Source organism: Cyprinus carpio, chromosome A10 (genome assembly GCF_018340385.1).
Source record: "Cyprinus carpio isolate SPL01 chromosome A10, ASM1834038v1, whole genome shotgun sequence".
Classification (NCBI taxonomy): Eukaryota; Metazoa; Chordata; class Actinopteri; order Cypriniformes; family Cyprinidae; genus Cyprinus; species Cyprinus carpio.
In genome coordinates, this window is record NC_056581.1 from 783,831 (window position 1) to 805,984 (window position 22,154).

At 35.7% G+C, this 22,154-nt stretch overlaps 1 protein-coding gene across 8 annotated transcripts in view; it reads right to left on the bottom strand.

Annotated features, from left to right (window-relative positions):
• LOC109054342 (A-kinase anchor protein 2-like) overlaps positions 1-14,408 on the bottom strand; it is a 103,436-nt gene extending 89,028 nt beyond the window's left edge. For 3 of the 8 annotated variants that reach the window (XM_042764656.1, XM_042764661.1, XM_042764660.1), the window contains exons 1-3: positions 14,262-14,407; positions 11,305-11,504; positions 3,943-3,988 (exon numbers count right to left, since the gene is read on the bottom strand). In XM_042764656.1, coding sequence (XP_042620590.1) covers positions 3,943-3,988; positions 11,305-11,414 — 156 coding nt within the window. In that variant the 5' untranslated portion in view covers positions 11,415-11,504; positions 14,262-14,407. Of the gene's footprint in view, positions 1-3,942; positions 4,226-11,304; positions 11,505-14,261 lie in introns of those variants that run through there. The other 5 variants (XM_042764655.1, XM_042764654.1, XM_042764658.1 and 2 more) reach the window with 4 other exon arrangements.
• Positions 14,409-22,154: the final 7,746 nt, after the last annotated feature.

A 22,154-nucleotide genomic window follows, 5' to 3' on the forward strand; every position in this document is an offset into this window, starting at 1 on the left:
TTTTGATAACAAAATTGCATGTGCATTTGACAATAAAACTGCAACTCGATAATAAAACAAAGGATGGTTGCTGCAAACATTTGGAAATTTTAAATCAAGCTGGGTGACATATGAAAATATGTTGTGTTGTTGGTGCAGTATGCTGCTAATTTGTAGTGTTTACTAAGGCAATCATCTCATCTCAACTCAGTGTTAGGGATTTGTACAAGCCCCCAGTACAGTCCTCTTGGAGGGTCACCTTCCAATATAGTTTATCTCCAGTCCCAATGAAACACACATGAATGAGCTAATCAAAATCTTCAGAGTCACCATTGTCCAAAATTGCATATTCTCTGAGTAGGTACTATATTTGATAGAAAACTTTCTTTGCAACCATTAAAAATTGCATTCTACATAATATGTGTGTCTAATATGAATGTAATCTGGACATATAACATCTGCCATGTTGGGTCTGTTATGTGACCTGCGGCATCAGTTGCATCCATTATGCCATTTAAAACTTCTCTCACATGGCCTCATGGGATATTAAGTCCAATAGATACACATTTCAGAATCCTGGCAGAAGTAGTTATCCAGGTTCTTTTCCTGCATTTTTGAATACTTTGTTTTTGAACATGCTACTCTTTTGGCATACTAGTTTTGTATGCTATTTAGTATGGGAGTAAATATTTTGCTACCCAGACTTATTGGAAATACGTGCCTCTACCTACATCTCTGCAAAACTCCAAGAAGATACCTACAGTATATGTATGAGTTGCTGCAGTTTCCAGTTGAAATGAACACTAGAGGCAATAAATCTCAGTCAACTTTTATTCCTTTATTACTTTTCACACAAATTGTGATTTACAGGGCCAGAGTTGTGATTAAGAAAGCCAAATTTTTGCACAGTTCCTTGCTGTGAGATTTGAAAACTGGACTTTTGAATGTCAGCGTCACATATACAGCTTCATATGTATGGGTTTTCTAACACAGTAGGTTTGCTCAGGTGATACAGCATTGCACTCGCGAGGTGAAGCGCTCCGTTATGAACCCTGTGATACTACAGTTTGACAAAACAGCTCAAATCTGCGAATAAGGACGATAAAATAGCATGACTGCATCAGCGAATGCATTTTTATATCAATTTTACTTTCGTTAATACTATCGGGTAGGTCTAGGGTTGAGTTTTGTCTAGGTGGTTTGTTATTTTCCAATATGATAGAGCATTAACCTTTTAGCGACACTCACCAGACATTTGAATTCTGAACCGGCGGCAATACGTACCTGAACCAACAGAATAAATATGTGTGCATTTTCAAGTTATGATTGCACGTTTTAGCACCAATCACTGGACATTTCACTTTGAAATTGCTGTGAAATGTGCAATGAAGCATGTAATATCAGTGTTACAGAAATGTTGCCACAAGCACATATTTCTTGTGAGCTTGGGTTGGCATATAAACTTCTAGATTGGTGTTGGAGCTAAACTCAGGAAGGTGGTCCACCAGGAGCAGGATTGGACACTCCTGCCCTAAACCTAACTAATAACATTAAATGAATGATTAGTGAATAATCATAGAGGTGCTCTATTTCTTCATGACTGGATGATTGGCATTATACTGGAAAATGAATCAGGCTGAAAAACATCAGATTTCGGCTGAAGCAGCCAAACATCATAGCGATTGGACTCTTTTACCATGCAACAACTTTTCAATCACCAAGAACACCCTGGAAACTACCTAGTACCTACCATTATTAACTACCCAAAAGTCCCCATAGCAACATGCTAGAAACCTCCCAGAACACATTAGCGCTCTCATAACAATGCCTTGGCAATCACCCACAACATTCTAGCACTGTGATGTAGCACTTCCGCACAGGCACTACTTGTTACATCTTACCTCTATTACAAATCTCAACTGCTCAATGCACAGTAGGTCAAAGATGGCAGATTATATCCATTTGACTCTGAGTTAAATTGTTAAGCTACCATTCAATATTAATAGTACTGTGTGGGACTATAACAGTGTTTCAGTGATTTACTGTCAATCAGACAGCGCAGCAAAGTTTCACCACCTCATTAATGTCACTCTTATTCCCTATTATTAAAAAAGGGGAAATCCACATGCTGTTTCAGCCTGTACTGGTCAATTATCAGTCAGAGAGTTTCTGTAACTGATATATAAAACGCTTTGTCTGACTGACTGTTTGGGAATAGATTTCTAGAAGAGAATTACTTGGTGTAACTTGATGCAAAAGAAATAGTATTTTATCTTAAGTTAGTTCAAGGCATGACTTAAACACACAGCACACGGCATACCAGGTTTGTAAGTCTTTGCCATGTGTGCCCAAGCATTCAAATGCCTTTGCAGTTGCACCATGTGACTGATATCGTAATAGTGCTGCAAAATTGATCCCCAGCATCATTACTACTATGGAAATGTATTCAATACCAAGAACAGATGTTATGTATATTATGTTCACAACTATCAGATGTGATAAAAGTGTTGAATTCTTGCTAAAATGCGGGAAAATTGTAACGTAGTTAGTTTAATTTGAGCTATTGGTGATTAAATAACAATCAAGTAGACACTATTTAGATAATCTCGGTTTGTTTCGAGAAGCAGTCATCCCTAAATGCTGCCAAATGCTGTATAACTTTAATTATTTATATTTCCTCTGTCTGAGCACAGCACCATTACCACAGGCCCACTATCTCAACACTTAACCTTTCATTTATCAAACCTCATCCAAAGGCATAAGCCTGCTACAGTTCTAGCTGCCAAGAATTTATTTCATTGTAAGACTTGAAAGACCATTAATTATTGTTGTTTCTTAAGGCAAGCATCACTATATTGCCCATAAAGGTTAGTGATTTGAAGGAAGAGATGTGTACTATTACTTTTCTAATACATAGGTTTAACAATTTATTTCCCATTAAATGATAAAAATGAAAATCCACAGACTGGCTTGAGCCAGATCTAGAGAGAATATCAATAAGAAATATCAAAAAGAAAACCAAAAACCATTGCAGACCATAGCAACTACTCAGAACACCCTAGCAACCAAGTATACACCCCCTGCCAACCAACCAGGGGTGCATTTCCCAAAAGTATTGTCAGCTAACCATGGTTGCAAGTTCTATTAAACACTTTTGGTAATGTAAAAACTTTTGGGAAGCACACCCTAGAAAGACCTTGCATTGTGGCGGCAAGTTTTGCATGGACATGCAACTCTCACATTATCTTCAAAATTGAATCGGATAACTGTATATTAGGGCAGTTCCTAGTGTACACCAGCACACGCTGATCCCTACAGCCTACAGCAATGTGTATTCTACGGAATCACAAAGATGTAAGCAATGCAGCCAAAATAGCTTTCCATCTGTTGCTCACGGCTGGTCTATGCAGATGGGTTGAGCTGGAGCCAAATTTATTCTCTCTTTTAGTCACATTTTGGTAACACTTTTTTTTAAGGTACAATTGTCACTATTAACCAGTTGATAATTAGCATGCATATTAACAGCATATTGGCCATTTATTAGTATCTATAAAGCACATATTCATCTCTCATTCTGCATTATCATATTTTAGATCCCTTAATCCACCCCATACCTAAACTTAACAGCTACCTTACTAACTATTGATAAGCAGCAAATCAAGAGTTTGTTGAGGGAGAACTCTTAGTTTATAGTGAATATGTGTTCCCTATTCTAAAGTGTTACCCACATTTCAATTTCGTGCCCTCTGGTTCATATAGGGTGATGAGAACACACCAAACAACATGAAAACTATCAGGTCTACAAGCTTCTATAACATGCATTCACTTAGGACTGATTTCAAGCAAAATAGTTTTTTATTCCTGAAATGCTTTTCTAGGCTAGAGACACATGAGCATATCAACAATCAATGTTAGTATCAAAGAAAAAGGATTTGTGTAAGAACAAAGCAACACAGGACTCACCGCCAGGGCTTGGAGCCTTTCCTTATGAAGTTCAGCTTCAGCCATCCTGGAAAAACAAAGGCAGAATTCTCAGTAACCGTGAGATTGGTAATCCCAAGTGTGTTTGTGTGTGTTGGGTGGAAGGTGAGCAAGTTAACAGTCACGCACACACAAACACACACGCACACAGTCTGCCCTGGTCCTCTGAAGTAAGCCAGCCAGTGAAAGACACAGTGTACTGAGGGCAAGATCTTCTCATTCACTGGCCATGTGTCTGCCAGACTGCCTCTCTCTCTCTCTGTCGCTCTCTCTCTCCTCCTACATCCCTCCCTCTCCGTCACAGGCTAGGTTATGGACAGATGACAGTCTTGAACCCGCCCCCTGTGTTTGGAAGAAAGCTACAGGCGAGCAGGCAGAGAGACGACACTAAGGATAGGACAACACTGTTACACCTAACTGTGACTTTGTGTGTGTGTGTGTGTGTGTGTGTGTGTGTGTGTGTGTGTGTGTGTGTGTGAGAGAGAGAGTGAGTGTGTGTGCCTGTTGGGTTGGAAAACAAAGGTGTGCCCTACACTTGGGATTTAAGCTTAGAGGAAATGTGCTCCATGGTTACAAATCAAAATCATACATCTGCCAATTCTTTCCTATTGTTTAATAATATCTAATGAGTAAGGCATTTTTTTTGTCCTGTCCTCAACTTTATGTAATACTGAACAACTTTTTTATATTCATACAAAATGATGTGGTGCAGGTGCAAAATGTTGTTTTCTATCTATCTGTCTGTCTGTTCATCTGTCCATCATCTGTCCATCCATTCTGTATAACCTCGATATTCAGAACATGACAAAATCTGAGCATAAATTCATCTGTATAACTTGCTGACTCTAAACATGTCTACTGTCTCTGCAAATGTGGCTTCCAAAAATCTGCATTAAACATCTTGAATTCTAATGTACTTCTTCAGTGAAGCCAAAGGGAGCAGTAGGGAATGGGAAAACGGGGGTCCAACTGCTTTTCCTCATCCAACCTTACATTCAGCTCTGGTGGATGGATACAAAAACTCCTTATATAGAGAAAAGGCGAGCTTACCAAGTCTGGAGTGTTCAGCAAGAGGAAGTCTCATTGGAATTGTAAGAAATTCAGTGAATGAAATTATAACAAACTGTAATGACCCTTCAGTGTGTGTACAGTATGAGTACTGGTGCTATATATAAGACAAAACTGCTTTTATTAATTACTGTTTCCTGAGTTCAAGAAAAGAAATGCAGATGCATTGCTACAAGCTGCTATGTCAATGATTTAGAATGTTCATAGTAAGAAAAACAACAATATTCATGTGTCTTATACATTTACTGTTGTTTATGTCTGATGCCGCATGCATTGATTGCTAATGAAACTTACTTGCAGCACAATGCAACAGAATAATTATGCAGGACAGTATCTGTAAGTCAAGAATAATGTTGAGTTTTGTAATCTGCAAGGCTGTAAATAATAGTCATCTTCATAGGTGAATTTGAACATGAAGTCTGAGTCATTCATACAGAATCTCAACCTACAGCAGCAGTGAACATCAGTAGATGGAGGAAATTCCTGGAAGTTCATGTAACTACTGGAAATAGGCTTAAAGCCACAAAACACACAGAGCTCACAGACAGCAGACTTCAGAAGGTGTGTGACTAAACCAGCTCGACATAAGTTAAGAATTATCATTTAACAGAGCTTGTGATACACTCAGGCCTGTCTGTTTACTGTAGCTCTCTGTGTTACAAGTCAGCACTCCATTCTTTTAAACTAAGCCTGTGACCATCAATTTAATTTGGATTTCAGTTCCAAACCACGTAATAATAGCCTCTCTTTAACCTAAGAAGTTACTTTACTGGGACCCTCCTTGACTTTTTCATCTTTGCTTAAATGGTCAAGGCATTACGCAGCATTGTCAACGATGATACACTAGAAGACATTTTAGAGATTTAAAAGGCAATCACAAATGTACTATGGCGGCCATATATGGCGGAGAGAAATCTGTTATAGGCAGACATCGGGAAGTTCAAAAGGCTTTCTTCTCGATACAGACGCCTTCTGAACTTCTTTCCCCCACCACAAGGCGCACTCCTCGCGCTTTACTTTTCCATTCCCAATCAGCCTGGCTGCAACGTCACTCAGTCGGCATAACAGGGGGGTGGTAAGCAAAAGCCAAACATTGTTTCTCAGAGGCACACACTGACCTTTCTCACAATAATTCCTTCCAGATGTGCGGAAGTCCAAACACTGGGAACAAAACAAAACACAAATAAAAAAAAAAAACACAAACACAAAGAAAAATGACTTTCAAATGACTTCAAATTACTCAAACACACTATTAGTGGCCTCCCTCTCTTTATTCTAATGCTTGTTAACAAACGCAATATTTACACATATATGTGAAACCTACTGTTTATATTCATAACATTTTCAGCATTTGTACTCCACAAGGCATCTAGAATTTAACTTGCTGTGGACATCGATACATATTATTTCATAAAGGGTGTGACATCTGACTTGTGCAGGTTTTTATGGAGTTGTCACGTATATTAATTCATGCTTAAGCTAAGAAGTGCAAAATGGTTCTAAATAAAACAATAAATACTATATAATCATTAACACTTCAAAAAATCAGAAATTAATTTACTAAAAAACATAAACTCCATAAAAAATTACATTAATTTCTCTGCTATACTAAAAGTACTCGATGATTTCTTCGCGCGGTCAGGATTTTCTTGACTGGAACCAAGCTGCCTATCCTCGTATTTCTAGTTACATCTGTGCTCCGCGTCAGCAAGCTTTTGCGAAAGCAAGCTGTACTGTTGTAAACACTTTCCTGATTCCAGACATTAATGTTACCTTAGGCCTTGTAAATGTTCAGACTATTGACCAAATAACTCATTTACAATGATTGCACTTATGGGTATAAAGCATTAGCAAGTTGCTATAACGACTATATGAAGAAATGTATGAGACTATTAACAAAAAATACTAACATAATATTTTAAACAATATTATATAAAAAACAAATAACAAACAAAAAAATATATAATAAAAAATAAAAGGATATTAAAAAATTCATAATAATACAATGACCTCATACTGACAGGATATGAAAATAACAAAAATTCATTAAAATATTCTATTATCTTCTAGTGGCACTCAAGCATGCTCCAATAAGACTGTCACAGAGCTTACTAATAACACTCTCAATTCTTTTATGCTCCATCAATAAGACTGTCACAGAGCCTTACTAATAACTTTACACCTGGACTTTTAGTGCTACACTAGAAGACATTGTATTGGCCACTTATATACTGCAAGACATCCTTCTTGAGCCACAAGTAAGTCCTTCCCAAATTGGCTGCATAACTCTCTGTCAAGAGCAACATAGTGTTTCTCAAACTCTGTAATCTTCAAGACAGTTGCCCAAATGCCGGTGTCTAAACTGCCAACTGTCTAATCTGTTTAACAAAAGGGCCTTTCTTCTATATTAGGTCATGCTACAATTTAGACCAACACTTTCCAAAGAATCGTGTTTATACAATTTGCTTTGGTTTGATAAATTAGTTGATCATATTCAGCAAATCAGAATATTACAGTGATTTCTGAAGGATCATGTGACACTGAAGACTGGAGTAATGATGCTAAAAAAAATCAGCTTAAAAAAAAAAAAAATATATATATATATATATATATATATATATTCAAATAGAAAGCAGTTATTTGAAATATAAAAAATATTTCACAATATTACTGCTTTTGCTGTATTTTGGGTCAAATAAATGCAGGCTTGCTGAGCAGAAGAGACTTCTTTAAAAAAAAACATTACAAATCTTACTGTTCAAAAACTTTGACTGGTAGTGTAACTAGCACAATTAGTTACTTTTTTTTATGAAGTAATGCAATATTGTAATGCATTACTCTCTGTTTCCCAACAATGATCATGGCTGACAATAGTTATAATAACTTGGGAAGTCGTGTCGGACTCCCAATCGCAGTCGGAATGCTCCAAAAGATGAAGGGTTGTGAAAGAATTTCCTAGCCGACCTATCTCGGGCAGGCAATGCCATTGTGGGTGGGGGGAGAGATCCACTTCATGAATGTACAGCGCTCTATCCACCCTCAATACCTTCATGACTGTTAATTAGACAGTGCCTGGTGAGCAAGGCACTGAACTCCCCTTCAACTTGCACTCCCCACTTGCGCGCCGCAGTCTTTTTTAAATTATTTTTATGTTTGTGATTACTGCTCGGGTGCCGTGTGTTGTTCACAGTGTGTGTGTGTGTTCACACTCTCAGCTACCTGCTCACTTGCAATCGCCACAAATGTGTGTGCAATTCGGACGCTGGGTTAAACAATTATGCAGAATTTAGTACTATAAATTTCTGCAAGAGTATGGGGCACCATACTTATGAACGCTGAATATGTCAGTGTTGTCACTTGTTCACACTTTGCCCTTAATGTATAAACGTAGCAAATTTTCAATATATAGTCAGAGTTTTACACAAACAAGCAGATGGCCCATAAGACACAATGTCATATTCACTTGAAAACGCAAAACGCTTATAGAACTATGTAGCAAGATGTGAATAACACCAAAATAACAAACAGACCATCAAAATCAAAAATATAACAAAAATAGACTACATAAAAGATGTGAATAAGACTTAAATACCAGTCTGTTCCTCATAATTATAAATAGACTAGCTATAGCAACCATATAACTAGCTGGCTCTACAAGACATGAAATACAGTGCCATTTTACATTGACTATCGTAGGTTTGGAGATCCATTTCCTGTTCACTTTAGTACAGAAAAGAACAATTTCGACATGAGTTTGGTAAGGTGAGTATGTCCTTTCATTTACTGTAATTTTCAACATACGAACTTAATTGTTGAGCTTAAATCATTAATTTATATTAATACTTAGCTATTATATTAAATCTACATTAGTTTATAATACTTGTAAAATATATGCAATTTATTTGCATTATATTGGTCTATGGCTTGGATTTACAAAATCATGCAAGGTGTATATGTCAAGACTGCTGTAGTCACTGATTTAGGGGTGATTATGATTACCATTCGTTAACTGTGATTGCAAACACAATCATCATCCACAGTAATCAGACATGATTCATGACTTGTTTAGTAGGTGGTTTACTATAAAGAATATACAGCCCACCACACTTTTCAGACATTTTGAGGCTTAACCAAATATACACCATACAAATCAATTTACAAAAAAATAAATTAATCTTTTAAGGTAATGTTTTTTATTCATTTTTGTGCAAAGCAATTTAGTTTAAGTTAACGATCATGAGGGGATGTTTTCTAGGAAGATGGTCTGCAAAACAGTTTAGTTTTGTTGGAATAGCATTAATGGGAAAGAGTAGTTTATCCAAAACTTTAGCAAGAAAGCCTTTCTCAAAGAAACTCTGCTCCGTCTCCTATAATGACAACAGTGGTCTGCTGTTTTCTGTGTTTATGGCTGCAGTTGTTCTGGAGATTGTCACAGCTCAAGGTCTGGCTTCTTTCTGAAGCAACAGTTTAAATAGTGCACTGCTGGTTGGGATTATAATACTTAACTTTCAGTGAATTAACATGTATAACTGTATCATTTCATTGTATAGCAGATATTTTACCAGTCCTTTTTATTTTGGAGGTCTTGATTTACATTTAGACTTCTGGTGCCATGAACCAGTCAGCATTGGCAGGCTGTCCTTTTCCTGCATATGCCAAGGAGATATATAATACCTGGAGAAAGCTATCCATTATACATTTCAGCGTTCTGCTTTTTTGCTAATGTAATGATATTCATGGGGCCAGTTTATCAGGTAATTAGATTAAGGTTTTAACTTAGAAATGCCAGCCTGGAAACACAACTTATATTGTTATTAATAAGATTGATAAGGTGTTTAGCTCAGAGGATTTGGCCATGGTGTTTATCCTACAGGACCGCTTGTTGATGTGCTGTAACTGCTGCTAATTTTGCATGTGTGTGGAATGCGACAGCTGCAGTCGCGTAAGTGCTCCATACAAACTCAAAGGCATTCTTTGGTGTGATGGCTCCAGGCCTTCTTTATTATCAAGACAGCACTCTCAAACCAGACTGCAACACTGTCACACAGGCAAAATGAGCTAAAGTGCTAATTTTAGCAAGGTTTGTAAGACAAATCAATATAAATTCAGTCCACTGAAACTGATGATGGTTGTAAACTCACCCTTTAGCTGGTTTTAGCTCTACTGTTACATTGCAGCAGTGACACTTTCGAGGGAGCATGTCATTGGGTGAAAAAGGTCCATTGTCTTTTGTCAGCAGTGTATGCATTACGTGTGAAGTGTGATTTATGAAGTTTTACACCAATCTTTCGCCCTCATGTGAAATTCCTAATCGTTTGGTTTTCTACAGAACTGACTGGATTTTGCTTGCAAAAATTCACCAAACAGTGGTAAATGTGACCACAGCTTATCTTTCAACAGTTTCATTAAGCAACTCTCAAAAGCTCATGCTATGCGTCCTAATAGACTGCTATAAGTAAGTGCACCCTGACTTCAGCTGAACAAAGAATAATATATTTTAAAGAATGCTGGTAACCAAACAGTTGAGGGTAGCCATTGACATCCATGGTATGGTAAAAAAAATACAATGGAAGTTATTGGCTGCCATTAACTGTTTGTTTAACAACATTCTTACATTTTAGGGTTAACTCCATTTGCTGTGTATGCTCTTTTGTGTCATCCGCGCCACAAGGATGTGCTGTTTCTACGTGTATTTAGCTTTGATTTGAAATAAAACAGTGCATTCTTGTGGCGCAGATGACACAGAAGAGCATATGCAGCATACAGTGGTATGGAGAGAAACGAAGCTTTTACGGATTTGGAACGACATGGGGGTAAGTGATTAATGACAAAATTTTCATTTTGGGGTGGAGTATCCCTTTAATTTCACGTCCATTTGGTAGACTAATTCAATATTGGATAAGCGCTCAACATCACAAAATATATGATGATAGTCAATATTGTCTTCATTCGATCTCATCAGTCCTACTGTGTGTTCATTCACACTTATGATTTCATTGACACTGTGACACATTACATGCATGTCTCAAACACACACACAGACACGCACACACACGCACGCACACACACACACACACACACACACACACACACACACACACACACACACACACACACACACAGACAAAGTTGGAGGAATCCATGACTGCAGACAGCAGCAGCTACTGCTGCAGCATCATCATCATCCTCATGCCGCCCTTGCTACCGTTGCTATGGCAACCGCTCCATGATGTCCAACCCTACAGAGGGAGGGCGAGGAAAAATGGAAGCACTCACTCATATGCCGGGGCTTTCCTCCGTAGAGGTGTGCCCATCATGGCTGCGTCTTCTGCCTCTTCCTCGTTTTCTGGCTTTCCTCGTCTCCTTTCTGCTGCTGTTACCAGCATCACCTTGGGAATGACAGCTCTCCTCCACCTTTTCCTGAGATTTCAGATGGATGCTGGATGCTGCAGCTCGCAGCTTCCACTCTGTCTAGCCTGCAGAATGAGAGAGAGAGAGAGCGAGAGAGCGAGAGACAGAGACAGGAGGGAGGGTCACATTTGTTTAACGCCTGATTTTATTGGTAGAGACTGTGCTTCTCTTTGAACTTTCATTTGAGAAGGTTATGTTACAGTAATTGAAATTAGCAATATACCAACAAATCTACAATCTCAAGCTGTATTACTTATATCAAACTGAAAGTAAACTTCGATTTTTGCATTACTGAGTCATATTAAATGATTCCATATTTGATCCTTAAAAAAACATGCACAAGCATTATATAAATTATTTATTGTTAATGTGTAACTAATAATATTTCAATATTGCAGCTTTACACTAAACTCCAGTTTAATGGGAATTTGTGATTATTGTACGAGTTTGTATGAAACTGTATAATCTGACTCGTGCAAAAACGTATAATTTGTAGGTAAAATGTCACCATGAAAGTTCACCCCAATCCTAACCCTCAGGAAGGTGAAAGCATATTCATATGAATTCATGACTAGTTTGCGCTAAATTGTCCATTTTTAATAAAAAAAAAATATAAGGCACTTTCATTCCAAAAACAGACCATTTTTTGCTAATATTGACTTGAATTCATTCATGCATTTGTTCGTTCATTCGTTGATTCTTTCATTTTACATAATACCGTGAATATTGTGAATGTATGTGATTACTTGTTAGGACAGCCCATGGACCAATTTTACTTAAATTGCATCAGATCTGGTACACTTTTAGTACATGCTTGTTTCTTGAAATAACATAAATGTTAACTGAAATGAAATAAAATAAAAATGCTAGTTGCCATAGCATTATTTCTCATTTTTATTTAGCTTAACTTGATGTCCTAAAATAACTAAAACTAACACTGAAAAAAAAAAAATATATATATACATTAAATTAAATATTAAAAATCAATAAATAATGAATAAGACAAATAACACACAACAAAAATACTCAAATAATAATAAAAAACTTAAAACAAAAAACAATCCAGAATTATTATTATTATTATTATTAATAATAATAATAATAATAATAATGTAGAATTATCTCAATGATCCCTGCCATGTGTCATCATTAATTTGAGGCCCAGAAGAGTTTGACCGGACGTCTGGTTGGAGAACTGCTGGCATTATGGAATAGCTGTAGCTTTAGGTATAGGAACTGTAAACACACTTTGTTTTGTAAATCATTTTGGCTAGAAAGCAAATACTAGGACCAAAGAACTTTAGCATGTCAGTTCAGTGTCATTTGAAGCTATGAATATTCTCCTCAGACAGTGTTTGTGAGCTGGGCTGCTCTCAAAAGACAAGAGCAAGGTCACATTCTGCTCAAGTGTTCAGAGCTTCTGCGTTCCTGAGTGTCACACACTCGGATGTTTGTGATCATGTCAAGTTAGAACCTTGAGTTATCAAGCGGTCTGGAATGTTTAGACTTAACTTGTGTTTATGCCTTATTTGGCTTTAGCAACATTTAACTATACTAACTCTACTTTAAGTGCACTCTGTGTACAAAACTACATTTAAGTACATTACTATAATAAAGTATGTTGTTGTTACTGTTGGAAAAGTTGTGTCAATGGCTCAACTAATATTAATAGTAAGTTTTAAATGCAGAAAATGCTAATAAAAAATGCTGACAATGGTTTTAGAACATTTAAATATTCTCAATATTAATTTTCCTGGCTTGTTTATGAAAATGTAAATTTGATTGACAAAAATGCATCTTATAACCAGGTGTAAAGAGGACCTAAAAATATAAAACATATCATAGGTTTATCAGTGTGTATTTGGGTAAATATATGGTTTGGAAGATTTGTCTTTGCACTCTCTCATTATGAACATTTTGTTATTTTATTATTATTTATTTAAATAAAAATGTTACATAGACTAATGTAGTTTCAATCATTCACAAATCCCCCATTTATTATATAAAATTTTGGATAAAAAATGGGTCAATATACAAACTGTTTTAGGAGTCATTTTTTCTCTGACCTTATACTGTGTGTTAGATGCTTAGCTCTAATTTCAGTTGACAGCAGACATCTTGAAATATAATTAAGAGTATTAGTTTTACCTTATTCCCATTTATCATATCTCTATTTCTACTTCTAGAGGAAAAACAGGGATAGTTCAATATAGTACAGCAATGTAGCAAACTGTCTTCACACCATGAGACAAGATGAGTTCTGAGTCGTCATTAGATCTGTCTAATTCATTTTTCAGATAAAACAACTAACCAAATTATGTTCTAAGAACGTTTTGCTAATGTTACCATGAAGTTATGAAAATGTTATTTCTGAATGTTCTTTGAACACTCAAACATCCTTTTTTTTTTTTAAGTTAAACTTTTTTCTTGGTTATGTGAACATAAGAGAAAACGTTAAGTGAAAGTTCCATAATTTGGCAATCATTATGGGAATGTTACTTTTGAATATTCTTTGAACTAAGTAGGAACGTTTTAAAAAAAATGTTAGTTGTTAAATGTTAAAAAAGGTCCAAAAACATTCAGAAATACATTTCATAAACCACAAATAATGTTTTTCTGCCAACATTATTAATGAACGGATGTTCCATTAACGTATCTGTAAGAATGTTTGCTCGTAGCTTTGAGATCCTTGCCAAAACATTAGCTAAAGTTTGGAGAAAGTTAACTGTTAGCTGGGAAGTGAAGGATAAGAGAGAGAGAGAATTATTATACAGTTAACCAAAGTCACGTGAACAAAGCTGGTGCTAATGCTACATACTCACTTCTTTCAGGTCAGCTGTGAGTGCTGTAGTGTTACATGACCCTTTGCATTCCTAGGATGGCTGACAGTTGAAAGTGTCCGTCTCATTTGTTTGCCCAGCAAGGAGGTGCAGCAGCGGTCCCGAGGCCCATCTCGCCTTACCAGGATATCAGGAGCGTGTGCTGTCCCTTTCAGCTTTCATTTGGTGTTTTTTTTTTTTTTTTTTTTTTTTGCCAGACCTTGGGACTTTTCAGCTGGACATGTTTCTCACGTTCACAACACTTCACAGTACAAAAACACTCACACAAAACAAACAGCATTAAAAAAAAAAAAAAAAAAAAAACCCTGTAAATGGGGGCGTAAGGGACAAGGCCATTTATATAAGCAGGAGAGCCACAGATATCACAAGCTGATACAATGCTAGCTTTGTTAGCGGCTCTTTGAAGTGTAATGTATCCTGCACCATTTGTACATGAAAGTAATCAGTTTTTTTCTGGAATTTTTCTGCTGTAGCTGCAGTGAAGGGGCCTTTCAGTGGTCACCGTTTGCACTGTCACCTGACATGAAGTTAATAACGAAAAGACAGCGTCAGGTGTTAGCCAAGAGTCTGCAATCCTTGAGGCTATCCACTCACTAAAAAAAGCTCTCACTACGAGTGCAGTTCGATCTTAAAGCTCTCACTACAACAGTGCAGTGCAGTGCGATACACAGGTAATAGAAGCCGAGGATCGAATAGGCACTTAAGAAGATAACGTCTCAGAGTTGCAAACGCAGAATGCAAAATTGAAAACTGCCATAGAATCTCTCTCATTAAAAGTTGATGATCTGGAAAATCACAGTTGTCTGTCCAATCTACGATTAGTGGGACTTACAGAAAAAATTTGAGGGGAAGGATATGTATGCCTTGTAGAGAAATTTAGAAAGCTTATGTCCTTTTCTGACGTGTCAACTGAACTGCACAAGAAACGCAAATAATTTGACCCTGTGAGGAAGGATCTTCGCGATCTCAACATCCCAGAATTGTGCTATGGCATCTTGCATCCAGCTACTTTGTGCGTGACATACAAGGGAAAGCGCCACTTGTTTGACAACCCTCCGGACGCTAAGAGGTTTTTGCAAGATCTGAAAGATGCTTAGCAAGACTTAAAGGAAGACATTTCTCTTTGGGGTCAGTTTCATGAACTTAAGCAAACTTCTGGTTTATCACTGTTTATCTATGTGCTAAAAATAATTAATTTTTCGTGATGTTGGGTTGACATTTCTGACTGTTGCGGGACCCGTCCAGCCATCAGGCAAGCTGTTCCTCACTGTGAAAAGATTGCATGTGAACCGGCATAGTTCCATAGTCAGGCTCTTTCGAGAAGTCCTTGGGAAGTGTTTAACTGGGGAGGGGAGGAGGAAGGGTGATGGTGTTTCATTTGGGGAAGTACCTGTTTGTTGGCCAATTGTTCTGTTTGGCTGTATTTTGCTTTTACTGTCTGTTATTGTGTGTGTGTGTTTTTTATTTATTTTATTTTTTTTACATTTTATTCTTCACAATAATAGTCTATATACTTACTGTAATACTTTTTGCAAGGACGGGAATACACTGTATATACGATAATGGTTCCTCTATCTGATATTCAATTTACATCCTGGAATGTAAGAGGTCTAAAGAAAATTGTATGGTGTGGAAGAGATGGCCAGGGCAAGTGTTTTCAGCCTCCTTTAATTCATACTGTAGTAGGGTTCTTGTACTTATACATTAATCTATACCTTTACAAATAATTAACACTACTGAGGACAGACTGGGGAGGTACATAATAATCCAAGTTGAGAGCCTATCTGTTAGTCTGAATTTAGTGAATGTTTATGGGCCCAGTGTGGATAATCCTGTTTTTTTAAGGAAATCTATTTTTAGTATTGGCTGAACTACCATTCTCTCGTGTAGACTATTTTCTTTTATCTACTGATCTAATCTCCAAAGTTAGTAAATGCTGGTATGATAGCATATTAATCTGAGATCATGCTGCAGTTTCATTTACATTAAACCTTCCTAATTTTTGGGAATGCAGATCCCCAAGATGGTGCTTACATATAACTTGGTTGAGAGATCCCACATTTTTGGAGTTCATTGATAAAACAGATAGATAATTATTTTGAAATAAACACAAATCAAACATCTGCTTCAGTCAGGTGGGAAGCATTTAAAGCTTTTATAAGAGGGCGAATGATTAATTACACAAATTACAGTATAAATATAAGTGCTGTCAAGTAGAAATGGTAGATCTTGAAAGCAAATTAAAGAAAATTGAATCTGAAATTACCAAAAAATTACTCCTGATTCTCTTTTGGAACTGCTCAAATTGAATTAAATATAATGAGCTTTCATTAGAACATGCAAAGAAAAGTTTGATGAGACTAAATCAGACTTGTTATGAAAGTGGGGAGAGGGCGGGTAAGTTACTAGCCTGGTGTATTAAGCAGTTACAAACTGAAAGAGCCATAAATTCCATTCAGATAAAGGAGGGTGAGATAACATTCGATCAAACTGAGATAAATGAGGTATTTACCCTAGTGAAAAATAAATATACTTAAATGTATTTGAAATACATTTATTTCATGCTAAGTCTACTACAAATACATTTTTCTATTTATGTACTTAATAAAATGTCCTGCAATTGTACTTTTAGTATACTTAACTGGTATACTTAAAGTCTGCTAAATTGGAACAGCTAATTTTGTACTTAATGCACTTTAAGTGTGCAGAAGTAGTGCTTAAATACTATTAAAAATATACTTAGTATATTTGATTGTGTTAAAGTGGAACTAACACAAGTACACTTCAGGTACACTTTAAATATTTTGCATTTGAAGTCTGATATTATTCATAGATCATACAATTCTCATCAAAAGTGACATTAAAACACATTTTAGACTTAATATTAAGAAAAGTGCATTGTGCACAAGTAATATGCCAAGTAAAGTTTAATTATAATTTTTATATAAGTATTGAGTTATACCGTGAAAAAAGTATACTTTATTGTATTTGTAATATATTCGCTGTCTTAATAGTAAATTGCAAATATACTAACAAAAAATGTCTTTAAATATATAAAAAGTATATTAGCACCATGCGTTTTGCCTATTTTCACAATACAACTTTTAACACACTTTAAAACAACTTTAATTTGGTATATTTTCTAAAAATATATTTTACAAAAATATACTTGAATTGAAAGTTGTTTATTTTTTTATTTATATATTATATTATATTATATTATATTATATTATATTATATTATATTATATTATATTATATTATATTATATATTATATATATTATATATATTTATTTGCTCTTTACTTAAATATATTTTATGAATATCTGTGTGATTAAAGTGATCATTGTAACAATGCACTGAAAGTATACTTTCAAAGTACACTATTAAATGACCTGAAGTGGTAGTATATTTTAAGTCACATTTTTGAGTATATTTTAAGTTTACTTCTTCATGCTTGGAATTAACTTCATTACTTGGACATACATTGTTTTCAGAAAGTAATAAAACAAATAAATAAAGAGAATGCATTATAAAGTGTACAGTCAAGTAAACACTGTCTATATTACATGGCCAAAAACACTTACTCTGCATTAATATTATATCAATGCATTATTATAACATATCATCATAAATTTTATGGAGAAATAAAGCTGAAAAATAACATTTGGCATTGATATCTGAAGCTGCAAAAGTAGTTCCCCATAATCAGTTTTTAGTCTCTTTCAACATTGTTTGGAAGTGGAATGTCATACAGTTTGTCTTTAGACCTAATAATTACACATTTACATTTGCGTGATTGAGGATGGGCAGCAAATACATTATGAGACGCTAATGTTGAGGATATACTGTATTTAGCTGAACATCTCTAAAAATTATCTAATCCACAAAAAACATCTAAATAAAACACAGAATCTCTTTGTGGTGGATGCAGAAGATGCCCCATCCTCACTCTTGAAAGACACCAGAATAAAAATACAACATAAATTTCCATCACTTAAATGTACAACAACATAAATAATAATAAAAAAGGATGTGTTATTACAGGAATGATAAAGAACACTGCTCCCTTAGAGAGAGAGAGAAAAAAAAATGCTGCTCACTTTATTTAAGCAATTCCTTTTGATTTAACACCATTATATCAGGTTTCCTGTTCAAACACGACTGCATCATGTTGAACCAGACAACTTTTTTCTTTTACTTTTTTTTTCTTTTAAATAATGTTTTTATAGAAAATATGTATATAGGTTATAAAAAATAATTAAAAACTAAACAAAAAAAAACAAAAAACAAATAAAAAAAATAAAAAATCAATAGTAAATACATTTACTAATATATACTATATTTCACTGAAAAAAAAAATATATTCATTGAATTTACTACTTTAAGGAAAGTGGTTGCAATCAACTGTGCTAAAAAAAGATGTGCGATACCACTTTTATTCACTTAATAATTTTAATTTCCATTCCTTGTAAATTCCATTCTATTCCATTTATATACCATAACTGTACAAATTTGATCTATTTCTGTTTACACACACACACACACACACACACACACACACACACACACACACACACACACACACACACACACACACACACACACACACACACACACACACACACACACACACACGCACACACACACACATGTATTCTATACACATATTTTTTTATTTCTTATTATCTGTGTGTTATTTTTGTTGTCTCTATGTACCAGAAGCTTCTGTTACCAGAACAAATTCCTTGTATGCGCAAACTCTTTTTCTGATCCTGATTCTGATAAACGCAGACTTCATGAGCAGAACATACTTGTTTCAAAAACATAATAATAATAAAAAAAATCTTACTGACCCCAAACTTTTGAACAGTGCTGCATATGAAATCTTGAAATCTAGTGTTCAGAAAGAGACAAATAACCAATAATCAACTTTCCTTTCTCTGCAAAGTTAGTAAATATTAAAATTACAGTATAACATAACAACATAATAAAAACATTCATGCTACCATTTAAATCCTCATTTAAATAGACAGTTCATCCTAAAATAAAGTTTCAGTCATTATTCATGTGAGGGTTCGTGTTGGTCCAAACCTGTATGAGTTTCTTTCTTCTGAGGAACATAAAATAAGTTATTTTAAATAAATAAGTTGGTAACTAAACAGATTTGGTGCCCAGTGATGTCCTAAAACACATTTCTCAAAATATAATTTTGTATGTTCCACACAAGAAAGCAAGTGAAACTTTAAATTTTTGTGTGAGTTATCATTTCAATGACTCCTTTTGTACTAAACATGCTTAAACTCTATTGGTTTAAGATATTGTTAAGTGGACCTATTTTGTATGTAATTTACGCGACCTCTTCAAACCCCTAAATAAAATCAATCTTAAATTGTAATTGCTTTGGGTTGTAAATCAATAGTTCTCAGTGTTAAACGCTTAGAATGCTTTAAATCTGTTTCAGTAGGCAAATCCAAATCGACTTCATTCCACTGTAGTTTAATGACCAAAAAGAAGTTGTAAAATCTCTTAAGAATGGCAGGCAACTAATTAAATCTGTTGGACTTGTGCCAATGTGGTAGCAAAGACAAAGGCTGTTTACATAAGATTAACAAAAGGCTGTAAAATGAAAGTGCTGTTTACTTAGAAAGTGACAGATAAAGAAACTACAGATACAATCCCCCAGCACTGAGGCGAATAAACAAATGTCTTAAGCCCTGAATGATTTTTACTGCAGATTTGAAATTCCTGGTCTCAAACCCCACACCCTCTCTGACCAACTCTCTACACAACCATTAACACCTCCATTAATCCCCCTCTCTCCCTCCTGTACTTCAGATCAGTGAAGATGATATCAGATCTTTAAAAAAACAAAAGAGAAAGAAGTGTTTCACCAGCCTGTCTAAAAACCTTTCCTGACCTGCTGGCCTCCATCTTTTCACAGATCTTTAACAGATCACTAGAGCTGTGCGAAGTCCTTTCCTGCTTCATATGTTCCCCCACTATCCCCATTCCATGAAACCCCGAATCACAGGACTTAAAGACAACAGACCTGTTGCACTAACATCAGTGGTCATAAATCGTTTTTTAGAGACTGGGCAGCATGGGACTCTGCATTATATCCTACAACATCTGGACAAACCAGGGACTTATGTGAGCATTCTGTTTGTTGACTTCAGTTCAGCTTTCAATACTATCATCCCAGCACTCCTCCAGACCTAACTAACCCAGCTCTCAGTTCCTAGCTCTATCTGTCAATGGCTCACCAGCTTTCTGACAGTGAGACTGGGGAAATTCATGTCAAACTGTCACACCATCAACACTGGCGCTCCCCAGGGATGTGTTCTCTCCCCACTGCTCTTCTCCCTGTACACTTGAACTGTTGCCGTCTGGCTGGCACTACAGAGCAATGAGCACCAAAACGAACAGTCATAGGAAAAGTTTCTTCCCTCATCTACCTCATGAACAGGTAAAAGTTCTACCCACCGTGCAATACCTAACTATCTATAATTATATTTATTATATATATGTTATTTATGTAACATATCATACATTTATTCACATTCCCTTGCACAATTTGTATATAGCATATCTGTAGTGAAGGGAAGTGAAGTGACATACAGCCAAGTATGGTGACCCATACTCAGAATTCGTGCTCTGCATTTAACCCATCCAAAGTGCACCCATCCAAAGTGCACACACACAGCAGTGAACACACACAGTGTATTTATTGCAGCCATTTATGCTGCGGCGCCCGGGGAGCAGTTGGGGGTTCAGTGCCTTGCTCAAGGACACCTCAGTCGTGGTATTGCCAGACACACAAACAAACCCACAACCTTAGGATTAAAACTCAAAAACCATAACCACAATACCACCACTCCCCCTAGCACATACATATACTATTTTATTTTAGTCTATTGTAATATATGTATTGTTTTTGTATATTTATTTTTACTCACTTATTTTAATTTTGCTGTCTGTGTCTTGTCACTTGTCATAAAGTCTGGAAGCTCTTGTCACCAAGACAAATTCCTTGTGTGTTTAAGCACACTTGGCAATAAAGCTCTTTCTGATTCTGAATCTTATTTATGGCACTGGTTAATATTAAGGCCTTATGGATAGATTTATTTATTTATTTGTTTTATTATTATTATTTATTTATTTTTACATGGAAGTATGTTCACCCTTCAAAATCTCATTACTACAATACATCCAGATATTTTTTCCTGTTTTACTTGTAAGCTCAAAAATGCAACAACAGAGGGCAGCATTTCTCTTCAAATTAAAGGCATTTAACTGGGACCCTGAATTGAGTATAATAGCAGCATCCACTTTTACAGTAATAGTGGTTTGCCACATAGTTACTCTATGATGCAAATGATCTAAAGCCTGCTAAATGTATTAAAATCACTATGTACAACCACCTAGTTGGTTGTAATTGCTTATGGTTATGTAAGTCATTCATGCCAAATCTCAGAGGTACGAGAAAGAAACCCATATGAAATGTGTAAACAAAACCAATGTAAGACATTCAGCTTAATAAGTTTTACTGTGTGTTGTGCATCTCAGGAGGTTAACAGCCTGAAAAACAGACAGAATGTGTGTGATCTCAACACGTGTGACACATCTCTGGGCCAACTGTCGCATTTGCTTCTTTCCAGATTCACACAATCACGCAACTGATACTTACACTCCAGCAGGCCAGATCAGTCCGTTCACTCTGAGCATGAGCATGCAGAAATCACTGCACAAAAACAACACAAAAAACAGGCGCTCAGTTCAATCAATTATTCACGCTGAATAATTTTTTTCTCCCTCATATTTTATTGTTTTGACTGTGTTCAGAGCAATCTTTTCAAAGGCATGGAACGAATG